This window comes from Lactuca sativa, chromosome 4, assembly GCF_002870075.4.
Source record: "Lactuca sativa cultivar Salinas chromosome 4, Lsat_Salinas_v11, whole genome shotgun sequence".
NCBI classification, from domain to species: Eukaryota; Viridiplantae; Streptophyta; class Magnoliopsida; order Asterales; family Asteraceae; genus Lactuca; species Lactuca sativa.
This window is the reverse complement of record NC_056626.2, coordinates 311,695,836-311,709,237: the sequence shown is the minus strand read 5'-3', so window position 1 is coordinate 311,709,237 and position 13,402 is coordinate 311,695,836. Positions and strand designations below refer to the sequence as shown.

The 13,402-nt window shown below is 33.9% G+C and overlaps 2 protein-coding genes and 2 non-coding genes across 4 annotated transcripts; 2 read left to right on the top strand and 2 right to left on the bottom strand.

Moving 5' to 3' along the window:
• The first annotated feature begins 3,860 nt into the window (after positions 1-3,860).
• Positions 3,861-6,274, top strand: LOC111881329 (protein EARLY-RESPONSIVE TO DEHYDRATION 7, chloroplastic). Its single transcript, XM_023877739.3, has 4 exons — positions 3,861-5,188; positions 5,288-5,454; positions 5,567-5,651; positions 5,773-6,274. The coding sequence occupies exons 1-4, from the start codon at positions 4,293-4,295 to the stop codon at positions 5,996-5,998; spliced, it is 1,374 nt and encodes a 457-aa protein (XP_023733507.1). The 5' UTR covers positions 3,861-4,292; the 3' UTR covers positions 5,999-6,274.
• Positions 6,275-8,680: 2,406 nt separating this feature from the next.
• LOC111881236 (proteasome subunit alpha type-7) lies at positions 8,681-10,294 on the top strand. Its single transcript, XM_023877655.3, has 3 exons — positions 8,681-8,951; positions 9,475-9,889; positions 9,976-10,294. Exons 1-3 carry the CDS (start codon positions 8,779-8,781, stop codon positions 10,132-10,134), a joined length of 747 nt encoding a protein of 248 aa, XP_023733423.1. The 5' UTR covers positions 8,681-8,778; the 3' UTR covers positions 10,135-10,294.
• Positions 10,295-11,602: 1,308 nt separating this feature from the next.
• Positions 11,603-11,676, bottom strand: TRNAI-AAU (transfer RNA isoleucine (anticodon AAU)). The gene has a single exon. It is a non-coding gene; the product is annotated as a tRNA-Ile (tRNA).
• Positions 11,677-11,787: 111 nt separating this feature from the next.
• TRNAI-AAU (transfer RNA isoleucine (anticodon AAU)) lies at positions 11,788-11,861 on the bottom strand. Its single transcript has one exon. It is a non-coding gene; the product is annotated as a tRNA-Ile (tRNA).
• Between the last annotated feature and the right edge of the window lie 1,541 nt (positions 11,862-13,402).

Sequence of the window (13,402 nt, the reverse complement as noted above, 5' to 3'; positions counted from 1 at the left end):
TGTCCCACCTGTTATCACAGGGGTGCAAGGGGGAGGGGGAGGAAGGTGTTGGTAAAGGAGAAAATGTTTCTGAGAAAATGAATGAAGAAACAACAGTTGTGGGTAAAGTTTTCAAGACTCAAATTCCTACAACAAAACCTATATTTTCGAAGGCTAAACCAGTAATGGTAACTAAAGTTACTAGAAGGCCAATCACAAAAGGCATTGTAATTGGGTCAACTGGTGAAGGGGAAAGTAGTTCAAAACCTAAGAAAACGACAACAACTTCAGACAGAGGGAAAACAATTCTTGTTAAAAAGACCAAAGAAGAAAGAAAGGCAAAAATTGAAGCAGAGATGGAGAAGCAGCGTCATATTCAGAGTATTTTAATGCTTCGTGCAAATGATCCACCTACAATGAACAAAGGTGATCCAACGAGATTGCACAGTTATGAAAATATTGAAGCCAGAGTTGCATACAACGAAATGTATGAATTCAAGAAAAATCCAAGGAAGAGTTATGCAATTGAGAACTCTGATATAACTCAGCTTGATTTTCCCATCAACGAGATGATGTTTCTCACTGCTCAATATAAGGTTGTGAATAGATTCAAGAACAAGGATGCTTTTTCTCACATAAAGCTAAGGTTCCATGTAGTGTTGGAGAAGGAACAAGAAGAGGTTTGGTCATTGGTGAAAATTGTTCAAGTGCTCTATATAACGAAAGGTGAACTTTTCGAAAATATGCTGCATTATTTTCGATATCACGATGTGAGGGCAAATAAAGTACCTTTCGATTTTTCCATTGTTGATTTCCCTTTGATGAACTTGAATGATTTGATTTAAGTTGCATATATACTCAAGGATTTAGATGCTTCTAAACTCCAAAACACAAGCAAGGATGTGTTACATTTGGGTCTGTGTCATATAAAGCTTTTCATAGACAATTACTATTATTGTCTAGCTATGACAAACGTTGAGTTGGTTGCAACAATGGAAAAATAAGTTACTATTCCTCAAACCAAGACAATGAGTGAAGCTCAGTTGAAGAAGTATGTGGATGGTGAAATATGTTTGAAGCCATTTGGTATAGTTTTTGCTAGGAAGAGTAAGAAGGGAAAATCATCGGAGTTCTTTTTCCAAACAAGCGAAATTGAAAGATATACAACTGCTCATTATACAAACTTAATTATGTGTATGAATAGTTGTGAGAAGAATAACGATGGAGATAAGGCTGAACTAAAGAAGGTGATGAATTGGTATGTTGAAATTCAAAGAACATTACACATGGCTGCTCAAGTTTTGATCAACTGATTTCGACACTGCTTACAAAGGGGGAGATTGTAAAGGTAGTAGTAGTGTTGTAAGGTGTCGAAATGTAATGTTATTTTGCAAAGGCGTTTTATGTCAAAACTATGAAGTTTAGTCCTTTGTAATTTTTTGTATGCTTTACTGTTTTCCTATAAATAGGAAATGTTACTTAGAGTTAGATAAGAGTTTTTGGAGTTTGTCTTGTCTATTTTCTCTCTGTAACCGTGAAGCATAATACGAGCTGAAACTAGATCTTATTTACATTCTGTGTTCTTAATTCTCGATACTCTGATTTTGATTTCACTTACTTGATGTAATACTTCATCAAACATGTTAGGCGTTACTGGAGGGATCGTTCTTCAACATATATTGAGTTCATGATAACACACAAGGTATGTTCTTAAAAAAAATGATTTTTGCGTGTTCTTAAAAAATCGGGATTAACACCCAAATGCTTGAATTTTTTGCAGGAACTTAAAGATTTGATTTTGATTTTGATTTTAGTTGTGTGTGTTTGTTTCAACTTCTATTTTTCACTGTGTTTGTGTGTGCTTTTCTTCAATTTTGATTTTGACTTGCTGAACAAAAAACACAAGTATAAATCATGCCTAAATTCGTACGTAATTGTAGAAAACAAATAATTAACTTCTATTTGTCACTGTGTGTTTGTGCTTGAATCGAAATGGAGCTTCGAAATTGTTCTGATGACCTGGAATTCAATGTTGAGGATGGGTTGAATTTTGTTTTAATGAAGTTTTTGTTGGATAATTTTATTAGATATTGATTTTGACTTGGTGAACAAAAAACACAGGTACACGATATGAGAAAAAAATTATATCGAAACTAAATCTCAATGGATTTTGGATTTCAAAAATCGAGTAAAGGATGTTTATTTATTTTTAGTTTTGTCTCTGTTCTTCATTTTTTAATTGTACCTGCATGAATACACACCGGACACACATGATAGTGGTGAGAGAGGTTATAGGGAGTGTATGTTCTTATTGTGTGTATATGTGTTCTTGATGAGAGAGAGAGAGAGAGAGAGAGAGAGAGAGAGAGAGAGAGAGAGAGAGAGAGAGAGAGAGAGAGAGAGAGAGAGAGAGAGAGAGAGAGAGCCCTTTTGCATATTATTTTATTATTTTTTTAATAAGTGAAAATATTCATTGTGGTTGTGAAATGACGAAAATGTCCTTCAGTTTAGAGACAAAACTTAACGAAATTAGCAAAAAAGACCAATCGTCAAAAGTTTTGAACGCACAAAGACCATCTATTATGTTTTTAAACCACGATAACTAAACTTTAGATATGGAAAAATCATAGGGATTTTTTTTAAAAGTAAAATTAAAAAAAATTAATCCCTCAAGATTATAAAAAAGTTAAAAATATTATTCAATTGTTATATGATTTATATATTATTAAGTAATTGATAGAAATAATTAAGTAGTAAATAAATAAAAATATTTAAACTAAAATATAATCAAAAGTAAACGAACATATAATTAAAAGATAGAAGTAAAATATACAAACATGACAATATATAAAATAAACCAAAAAAGTTATATATATTAAAAAATGCATAATAATAAATAATAAAGAACTCTCGCTTAGTCCTCAAACTTTGATCTGTTTGTATTTTTACCTCTAAATTTGTCATATTTTTAGAAGAAATCTTTCTTAACCAATATTATTATTATTTCGTAATCCAAATTTATAATCATCAAATATCTCATTTATTACAATTTATTTTTAAAAAACGGGCTGGTCTACTACATAAAAAATATTCTATAGGATTAATCTCTTATTATTGGTAAATCGAAAATACAATAACTTATTCAAACCATTATAAAATCATGATACAAATTGATTTTTCCAAAATACTTTGTTCTTAATGACATAATTGCATCAAAAGGGGAATATAGTGCTCGTTGGATTTTACATTCTAGATTGCTGAACAAAAGTTAGATTGACATACAATCAAAAATTGGGTTTGTTGCACATTCTATACTCCAAAAATTATAAGTATCCATTCTTTTATTTTAAGATGCATAAAATGTTTGTGAAAAAAAAAAAAACATGTTAGCTTTACAACAAATATAAAAAAAAAATGTGATTCATATTTGATATCATTTTCAATATAATCATAAAAATATCGAGGATATGGCTAGGACATAAGAGGACCAAATAAAAAAAACATCAAAATAAAAGGGTAAAATGTGTCATTATAGAAAACTCGTAGATGCAAGTGAAAGAAGTAAACAAGGGGGAGATTTAACTCAATGTTTTAAAAACCGGTTTGAACCGGTTGGACCGGGAACCGGGAGAGGGGGTGGTTCAACTGTCACCGGTTTTACATTGATTTCTGAACCGGATTGAACCGGCCGGTTTTTAGAAAAAAACCGGTTAAACCAAATAAAAACATATGAAAAAGAACCATTTACATAATAAACTTTGATGATTTTTTCAAATTTATTTAATATTCTCTAAATAAAAACATATGGTAAATGTTATAAATTCTTTTGATGTGTTTGTATTCATCAATAACTATATTTCGTTTCGGTATTATATTTTATTTTCTTTTTGATGTATATGGATTGATGTAAAACACTAAAACTTATGGTTATGTGTTATTTTAATGTATTTGGATTCATCTACAACTTATTTTTATATTTATTTTTAATGTTTGAACTTGTAAACATCAAATTCATAATTTCTATATGTATGTATCTGTAGGAAAATAGAAAAAAAAACATGAAAAATATAGAAACCAATTCACCCGACGGTCGAACCGGTTAAACCGATTGAATCGGGAACCAATCACCATACCGGTTCAACTATAAAAACCGGTTTTTAAAACGTTGGTTTAAACTGTTTCTTTCGCGCGTATTTGTACGCCCACGCGCTCTTCTTCTTCGTGATTCCCATTTTCTGGCCGTTACCAACTTACCATTGCCATGTTCCCCAGCGTATCTTGATCTTCAATTTCTCACCCAAAATTCAACAAACATGGCGTCAGAAAACCCTAATTCCACCCCAAAATCTCCAAGAACCCTAATGTGCCCTAAAATCGACCCTTCCGCACCTCCATTGCCCTCATCATCAAACCCTAATCAGCCATCATCATCATCATCATCATCGTCGCTTCATCCAAATGCAGACACGAATGACGCGTCCGACAATCTCTTCCCGGACTCTGGCCCAAATTCGCCACACGATCCATCCGAATCACTTGAAGAAGTTATCGTTTCTGTTCCAGGCGCGATCCTACATTTAATTGATAAGAATCACAGCGTGCAACTAGCGATGGGAGATTTCTCGATAGTCAAACTACGTCAATCCGACAGTCTGATCGCCATTCTCGCACGCGTTGGTGAAGAGATCCAATGGCCCTTGGCGAGGCACGAGGCTTGCGTTAAGTTAGACCAGTCTCATTATTTCTTCTCGTTACGCGCTCCAAAGGAGAAAGAACACGACGCTATGATGTTAAATTACGGATTGACATTTGCTTCGAAAGGACAAGAGAAGTTGTTGAAAGAGATGGATGAGTTATTGGAGCATTGCAGTAGTTTCTCGGTGCAGAAAGTGGAGGAGAAGAAGGGGGCTTTGGATTTGACAATGGCGGAACGAATGAGTCCCTCAGATCTGAAAATGGATGCAAATAAGGAAGAGATGGAGCAGATTTGTAGAGCTTATTGGACGACATTAGCCCCAAATGTGGAGGATTACAGTACGAAGGCTGCAAAATTGATTGCTGCAGGTTCAGGGCAACTTGTTAAAGGGATTCTCTGGTGTGGAGATGTTACAGTGGATAGATTGATCAAGGGTAATGAGATTTTGAAGCTAAAGATCGGACCTGCTAGCAACACAGCAGTTAATCCTGAACTTCTAAAGGCTATACACAGGTTTTGAAGTTCATGTTGAAAGTTGAAACTATTTTCTTATATGTTTCCAAGATTCTTCTGTGAATATTTGCATTTTGATTCTGTGGGTGATTCTTTTAGGGTTAATAAGGTGACGAAGATGACAGAGACAGTTGTTGGTGGACTTCTTTCTGGGGTTCTGAAGATTACTGGATTCTTTACAAGCTCTGTTGCTAGCTCTAAACTTGGCAAGAAGTTCTTCAAGTTTTTGCCTGGGGAAATAGCACTCGCGACTCTGGATGGATTTAGTAAGTTCTCTCTTACATAATTCTCAATGTAACAAAAAACTGTAACTTTTTTATCCAAAGGTATAAAAGATGTCAATGAAAAAAAAAAACTGCAACTTTTTTATGTGTATAGGCAAAATTTGTGATGCTTTTGAAGTTTCTGGAAAGAATGTAATGTCAACATCATCTACTGTGACAACAGAACTCGTCAACCACAGGTAAGTCTATTATGAATATTTGTTCCATCTTTTGTACTATTAACATCAGTCTCAGACGCAGACCAGTATAATGCATGTGAAACGCAGTATAACCTGTTCAGTGTAATTTGTTTGTGTGTAGATATGGAGAAGAGGCGGCGAAGGCAACAAATGAAGGGCTGGATGCTGCGGGCCATGCGGTAGGAGCTGCGTGGACAGTTTTCAAAATTAGAACCGCAATGAATCCAAAAGGAGTTGTGGCGCCTTCTGTGCTTACAAAAACTGGTCTTAAAGATGCAACCGAAGAGATGAGGAATAAAGCACTTAAAGACATAAAGGCTAAAGATTCCCAAAAAACATCCAAGTGATCGTTTGATAGGTTTCATTTATAGATAGGTAATGCCCAGTTTGTTGAACAGACAGCCTTGTACTGTGTTTGTCATGTACCAGAAGATTTAAGAAGGTGGGACAGGGACTGAAGCTGGGACAGACAATCCCTTGTATTGAAAAGCTTGTACAGTTGAGTTTAGTCTAATCCCATACTGTATAGTCATGTCTCACGTAACAAATGCAACCTTAAAAGATATTTAGATAAATTGATGAATTAGTAAAATAAAATATAAATGTAAATAATGATTTAAGAATCTAGTGTAAAATTGTTTACATGTGTCTATTTGTAAGTATGTTCATTAATGACTTTTTTTTCTTTTGTTTATAGTGTGTAGATGGTGTTAGAATCTGAGTTAACAATCAATGGAAATATACAATGACAGAAACAATCAAACAAACATAAAATATAGCATATGATTCATAGATGTAGTATGTGTTACATTTCGTATATACGTCATCTCATTGCATTTACATTATGGTACATTGTTTATACTTGATGTGATATTGATGAGTTGAGATTTCCTTGTGAGATATTATCATTGTTATTTACCAAATATATGCTTTACAATTACTATGTTCAAATGTGCTTCAAGAATATGGCTTAGTATAAAGGGAAAAGGGTTGGATTAGAATTAGACCACGATTAGTACATTTTGAAGATTGTTTAGCTTTTAATGTAATCATGGAAACCCGAATTTCGCTATTAGCCATGCTTTTATATGTATGTGTTGAGCATGTGATACAAATATATAATCCCCTCACCAATTTGTGAATAATTTATACTAAAATACATCATCTTATTGTTAAAATATTAAATATGTTTATTGATGTGATATTTCAATACATGACTGAATAAAGTAAAATTTGGTGTAAAAACTAAAAAGGTCACCATTCTAGTTGGGGTTACCCGTTGGCTAAAACCCGAAACTGAGTATTATTATTATTAGAAAAAACATTATAAATGATCCATATGGTTTCCCAAAATCTGAAGTATAGTACCCGTGGTTTAGAAACGTCATAGATTGTCCCTGTGCTTTCAAAACTTTTGACGATTGGTCCTTATTGCTAACTTCCTTGAGTTTTGTCCGTTAACTGAAAGGCATTTTCGTTATTTCACACCACAGAGACCATTTATGATCTTTTCAGTTATTTTTTTTAAAAAGAAAAAACTAAATATAATTATTTAATGTATAATCTCTCTCTCTCTCTCTCTCCCTCCCTCCCTCCCTCCCTCCCTCTCTCTCTCTCTCTCTCTCTCTCTCTCTCTCTCTCTCTCTCGATGAAGAATCAAATGGAAAAAACCCCAGATCTATACTCTTTCTCCTTCGGTCAGAGACTCACCTACCGGTGGTGAAGCACCACCATCGCCACTACAATTTTCAGACCTCCAACCACCGCTATTGCTGCTGTCTCTCTCACAATTCTACCAGATATAAGCCTCAATAGCATCTGAAGATGTCGTACCCTTGCAAGATCACCATAATTTGACCTAAATTTGTAAGCCCAAAACAAAATCTAAAACTGTAACCTAGATTCAAGCTTTGCCTATAATATTTGACCTAAATCGGAAGTATCATCTTCATTGTCGCATTCCTCTAAAAGCTCTGCATTTGTGAGCTTCAATACAATCTCACCCATCTAAAACTCATGAAATTGATTCCGCCCTCCATCAATTTCATCAAGAACCAACAACAAACTCTAAGGCTTAATTTATTTCACCAGGTTGGGATCTTCCTCCATCAATAAGAGGTATCTGAAAGGAGGATGCAATCGTCGGTGTTTAGATATTAGCCAAAGCTTAGTGTTTATCGCAACTCATAAAGAGCTAGAAGAGGAATTCATAAATGAAATTGATGAAGCTGGTGATGGTAAAGAGAAACAACTACGTAGAGAGAAATCGATGGAGTAAGGGAAATCGAGGGGAGAAGGAGTACAGACAAGAGAGAGGCGACATAGGTAGAGGAAATGAAGATCCATGGGTTTTTCAGTGGGTTCTAGCCATGTTTCAGATCAATGGTGGCTCCGATGATACTGGGTTGAGGTCTAAATTTAGGGCGATGGCTCCGGTGGTGGGATCGGTTGCACGTATGGTTATGGGAGGCGGTTCATGGCGAAAGTCAGGTGAATAACAAGACATGGATCTTGTTTGACACCGGTCTTCTCTTTTTCTTGTTATACATAAGCTTTAGAGTAAAGAAATGGTGGTCCAGATGGTTTAACTTCTTTTCAAATGTGTGAGAGAGAGAGAGAGAGAGAGAGAGAGAGATTATATATTAAATAATTATATTTAGTTTTTTCTTTTTTTTTTTAAATATGAGAAAACATCATAAATGGTCTCTGTGGTTGTGAAATGACGAAAATACCCTTCAGTTAACGGACAAACTTAACGAGTTAGCAAAAAGGACCAAACATCAAAAGTTTTAAAAACACAGGGACCATCTATGAAGTTTTTAAACCACGGGGACTAAACTTTAGATTTTAGATAACCACAGGGACCATTTATGATGTTTTTTCTTATTATTATTATTTCTAAACCCACGGTGTAAAGTGTTAACCGGAAAAAAAAAAGGTTTTGGGGGGTGAACTACAATTTTTAAAAGTTTGGGGGTCTATTTGTTTCTTTTCTAAATGAGTTGCCTTGCTCCCAAAGTCGAGAGATCCCCCATTATTAAGAGCTCTGTATTTTTGGTCCCGGATCAAAACTAAAAGTTCGAATCCGAGAACGAAAACCTAAATCTCCGGTAGAATCTGATCAGCTATGGCGAGATACGACAGAGCTATAACGGTGTTCTCCCCCGATGGTCACCTCTTCCAAGTTGAATACGCCCTGGAAGCCGTACGCAAGGGTAACGCCGCCGTCGGTGTTCGTGGCACTGACACCATCGTCCTTGGCGTCGAGAAGAAGTCCACCGTTAAACTTCAAGACTCAAGGTCCACACTGAAACTCTCTCGTAATTTATTTACATGAACAAAAAATCATCATCGTGACTCTTCAATAGGAAGAGCTATGCTTAATTTACTTCTGCTTTCATTTGTGTATACACCATTTATTCCCGATTTCATCTTCTTCGCTTACTTTCAAATGATATTTGCCAATACTGATACGAAATATCCGCAGACATGCTCGTACATTTCAAACCCTAATTGCGATCCTGTTTTCACAAATTAACAGCCTTTTGAGCACATAAAGTCTCTCCTCGCTTTATCAGCGACACTTATAAATCATATACATTAGTATGACTGGAATTACGATTTCGTATCAGCTCCGAAATTGGATCTGAAGATTATATCGTGTATTAGAGTTGAATAGAGAGAATTGAGGCAAATAATGCTCGCTACAATCTACATACAAATCCTTTACTTCAATGATTGTTTATGGCATGTATGTTCGTGTGTTCTTACTATGTTGTAGGTAGTATTCTTTTCTGAAACTTTTACTTCCCTGTGTTTGCAGATCAGTTAGGAAAATTGTAAGCTTGGATGATCACATAGCATTGGCTTGTGCTGGACTTAAAGCAGATGCCCGTGTTCTTATCAACAGGGCAAGAATCGAATGCCAAAGCCATAGGCTAACTGTTGAAGATCCAGTAACTGTTGAATATATCACACGTTACATTGCAGGTCTTCAACAGAAATACACACAAAGTGGAGGTGTGAGGCCATTTGGGCTTTCAACTCTAATTGTGGGATTTGATCCTTATACTGGTGTTCCATCTTTATATCAAACCGATCCTTCAGGAACATTTTCTGCTTGGAAAGCTAATGCCACTGGTAGAAACTCCAATTCCATGAGGGAATTTCTTGAAAAGAATTACAAAGAAACATCTGGTCAAGAAACTATCAAACTTGCCATTCGTGCTTTGCTTGAAGTAAGGTTTTTTAGAGTAAAATTTATATTTTGATTTTGTTTGTTTTGGGTTTGAAACTTAGGGATTATGATTTATGATGTGTTTAGGTTGTTGAAAGTGGAGGGAAGAATATAGAAGTTGCTGTGATGACAAAGGAAGGGCTGAGGCAACTTGAGGAGGCTGAAATTGATGCCATTGTTGCAGAGATTGAAGCAGAAAAGGCAGCTGCTGAGGCCGCAAAGAAGGGTCCTGCTAAGGAAACATGAGGATGAGAAGGGCATTTATGTCTTTTTCTCACCCGGTTTTTTATTGTTGTTTTCTTATTTGACCTTTTGGATACATCTGTTTTAAGACTTTTGGCATGGTAGTTATAAGGAATTTGTTAAATTTGACATTTAAGAAGCTTTAATTTGTGGTTTGATTGAATGTCTTATGAGCCATGGTTATCTACTTATCTTTCGTGATGCATTTGGCTTTCTAGGTTTAGCTTTTATGACCGGTATGAGAAGGGTATTTATGTCTTTTTCTCATTTGGTTATATTGTTGTTTTCTTACAAGTCCTTTTTTTGACCTTTTCGATCTTTCATGATGCATTAGAGTTGTGTTTGTTACATGAGATAAAACTAGGTGCCATGGAACTTAATAGTAGGCTTTCTAGGTTTATCTTTTATGACCAGGATGAAAAGGGTATTTATGTCTTTTTCTATTGGTTGAATGGCCACTGAGATTCATGGCCAAAAAGAATTTGTTTTGGTATAGTGATATCGGGCTTTGATTTTGAAAATTTTCATTTGGATACTATGATAGTAGGCTTTCTAGGTTTATTATTATTTTGTATCTTGCTTCTTACTAGAATATTTTTGATTTTTGATACGTAATTGTTTGACATGTTAATAAAAAGAAATGAATTTTGTAAGGTTGTACGAAATTTTCTTAAACTTAAAGGTTTTTATTTGTGTAAGAGTATGGACAGATCTTAAATTTTTAGAACTTCTTAAATCAAACATTTCTTTCTAAACCAGACTTCAACTCTCAATCTATAGTTATTATTTTTTTTTATTTCATCTTTCCATTATCTAAAAAATGAACTAATTTACACTCATCTTTGTAAAATATACTATGAAGTCCCCCATATCTAATTCTTTATCTATAAAAAATATGTAATATTTATCAAAAAAAAAAAAAAAAGACTTAATAATAAGTTAAACAAATTAATGTATTATACAAAAAATTACAATAAATACTAGTAAATTGAAGTTGATATTTCTTTCTTATCTCATCAAACAACTTTATGTATATAACTATAAAAATAAGAAACGATAAAAATATTATATGACCATTACAAATTTAATAGTTTTTTTTTTTTTTTTTTTTTTTTTTTTTTTTTTTTTTTTTTTTTTTGAAAGAGCGTTACAGATTTAATAGTTAATATAGAAGAGTAAAAAATTAAGTATGAAAATAATAATAAAATAGAATGTTATTAAATAAAAACGATTAATTGTATAAAACATCAAACTTAAAAATAATAATAATTCAATAATATAAAAAATAGTTGGTATTATTAATGTAAAACAAACCGACTGATTCATATATAACATTCCAAAAAACTTTGAAGATGATCTAATACAGTTGTGAAATATGAGCAAAAATGTTGTTTTCGCTAGGACAATCTTAGGCAATTTTAGCGTTTATAACGTAAATGAAACTGTTCAACAAAAAATTCGACTTTTAGTTTGGCCCATGCAGGTTTCGAACCTGCGACCTTCGCGTTATTAGCACGACGCACTAACCAACTGAGCTAATGGGCCACGATGTTTCCAAATTATAACATCATAATTATCAATGACTTAAAATTGAAAATAAGGAAAACTTCAGGGAATATTACGTAAATGAAGTTTAAAAATAAAAAGATAACAAACTGGCCCATGCAGGTCTCGAACCTGCGACCTTCGCGTTATTAGCACGACGCTCTAACCAGCTGAGCTAATAGGCCTCTTTGGCGTCTCTGAACAATAAACATAGCATATAGTATCTGTAAGTCTATTAGTTCATATGAGTTATCTCATTAGTTTTTGAAGTAGATTAGTGCTCTTCCAATTGCTCAAAACGCTATGGTGATCTACACGATTTTAAAGGCCTCTTTTTTCTCATAATTGGGTGTTAGTTCCATCACTTCCATGCACCGTCTCTAGTCAACTTATGGCTTGTTAATCCTCATATGAGGTATTCTACTCGATTATAATTGGAATTTTCTGTTACATGAGTTGAAGAAAACCTACATCCATAACCAAAACTCAACCATTGTCATGATTCAATCTTCAATATCACTTGTCATGGGTTATAATCATATTACTGAATTCAAATGAGGCATATATATCTAAGATGAAAGCATGCATGTAAAGTCTTTTGGTTATTGCGTTGACACTACAAGGAAGGTGGGTATTAGCGACGACATGTAATTGACGCGTTGACACTACATCAGGAATTTAGGATGAATGCACAGATCTATCAATTTCCGATAGTATTTGGACAAACTTGGAACATTTCTTTAAGCGTAGATCGAGTTCTTGTTCTCTTTGCAAGCTGTTGCTATTTTTCAAGAAAACTTTAAGATGTATATTGATATGCCATGTTCTTAATTATGGGTGGTCCGACTTAGGTTAATTTAAGAGGATAGATCCTAAACCCTAAACCTTAAACCCTAATGATACACTTAGTATCAAGTTAGAAACTTAGAATCAAGCTGATATAACTTATTGAGAGTTAATATTGGTTAGTCGTATTGTTGTATTAGCCGGTCCTAAACTCCAAATTGTTGTTGATTTTAATGTCATCAATATATCTTAGTGTAGTCAGGAATCTATTTGAGACAAGTTGAGTTTCTTTTGGTTATATTCTGAGTAATGAGGTATTGGGTGCACACTCGAATAACTAATAATGACTCGGGAACACGGGTGTCCGGGGGTAAGTGAAACAAAAAAAATGAAAGTGTAAAAAAAATAGTGGCGGGTCGGTTCGTGTGCCTTCAAATATTTAAAAATAACTTCAATATTTATAATAAAGTTCTTGCAATTGGATAATACGAGGTCTTATATCTTGAAATGTATTCATAATTATATTGTTATCGATACTTCTAAAACAAATTTTTTAATATATGACACTAAACTATCAGTCAAAAATTGATCACAAATTCAGTTGTGTATTCTTATCCATTTTATTGCTAAAAAATATGTGTTCCATACTTGTTGCAATAGGTAAAGGTCAATGCAAGTTTCACAAGATGATAAACATTATGAAATATTATATGCTTATTTCTTCGGCTGCATTTTTTGTAAGGTCTTCAATGTTCTTCAAAATATTAAATCGTTCATCTTCTCTCACATCTTTAATGTGATCTTCAAGTTCCACTTCAAGAACTCGAAGACAATATTTTGTTGAAAATTCTTACAAATAAAACATAGCCACTTCCATTATTTTATCCAAATTAAAACCTTTGAAAGACTCACTCTGTAACACCCAAGATCAGAAAGGCCA

Bases quoted from the DNA above. Each gene is read 5' to 3' on its own strand.
- LOC111881329 (XM_023877739.3), top strand. From the start codon at position 4,293: ATGGCGTCAGAAAACCCTAATTCCACCCCAAAATCTCCAAGAACCCTA. The intron at 5,189-5,287 runs GTTTTGAAGTTC...TGATTCTTTTAG, and splicing joins CTTCTAAAGGCTATACACAG to GGTTAATAAGGTGACGAAGA. The intron at 5,455-5,566 runs GTAAGTTCTCTC...TTATGTGTATAG, and splicing joins CGCGACTCTGGATGGATTTA to GCAAAATTTGTGATGCTTTT.
- LOC111881236 (XM_023877655.3), top strand. From the start codon at position 8,779: ATGGCGAGATACGACAGAGCTATAACGGTGTTCTCCCCCGATGGTCAC. The intron at 8,952-9,474 runs GTCCACACTGAA...CTGTGTTTGCAG, and splicing joins GTTAAACTTCAAGACTCAAG to ATCAGTTAGGAAAATTGTAA. The intron at 9,890-9,975 runs GTAAGGTTTTTT...TGATGTGTTTAG, and splicing joins CCATTCGTGCTTTGCTTGAA to GTTGTTGAAAGTGGAGGGAA.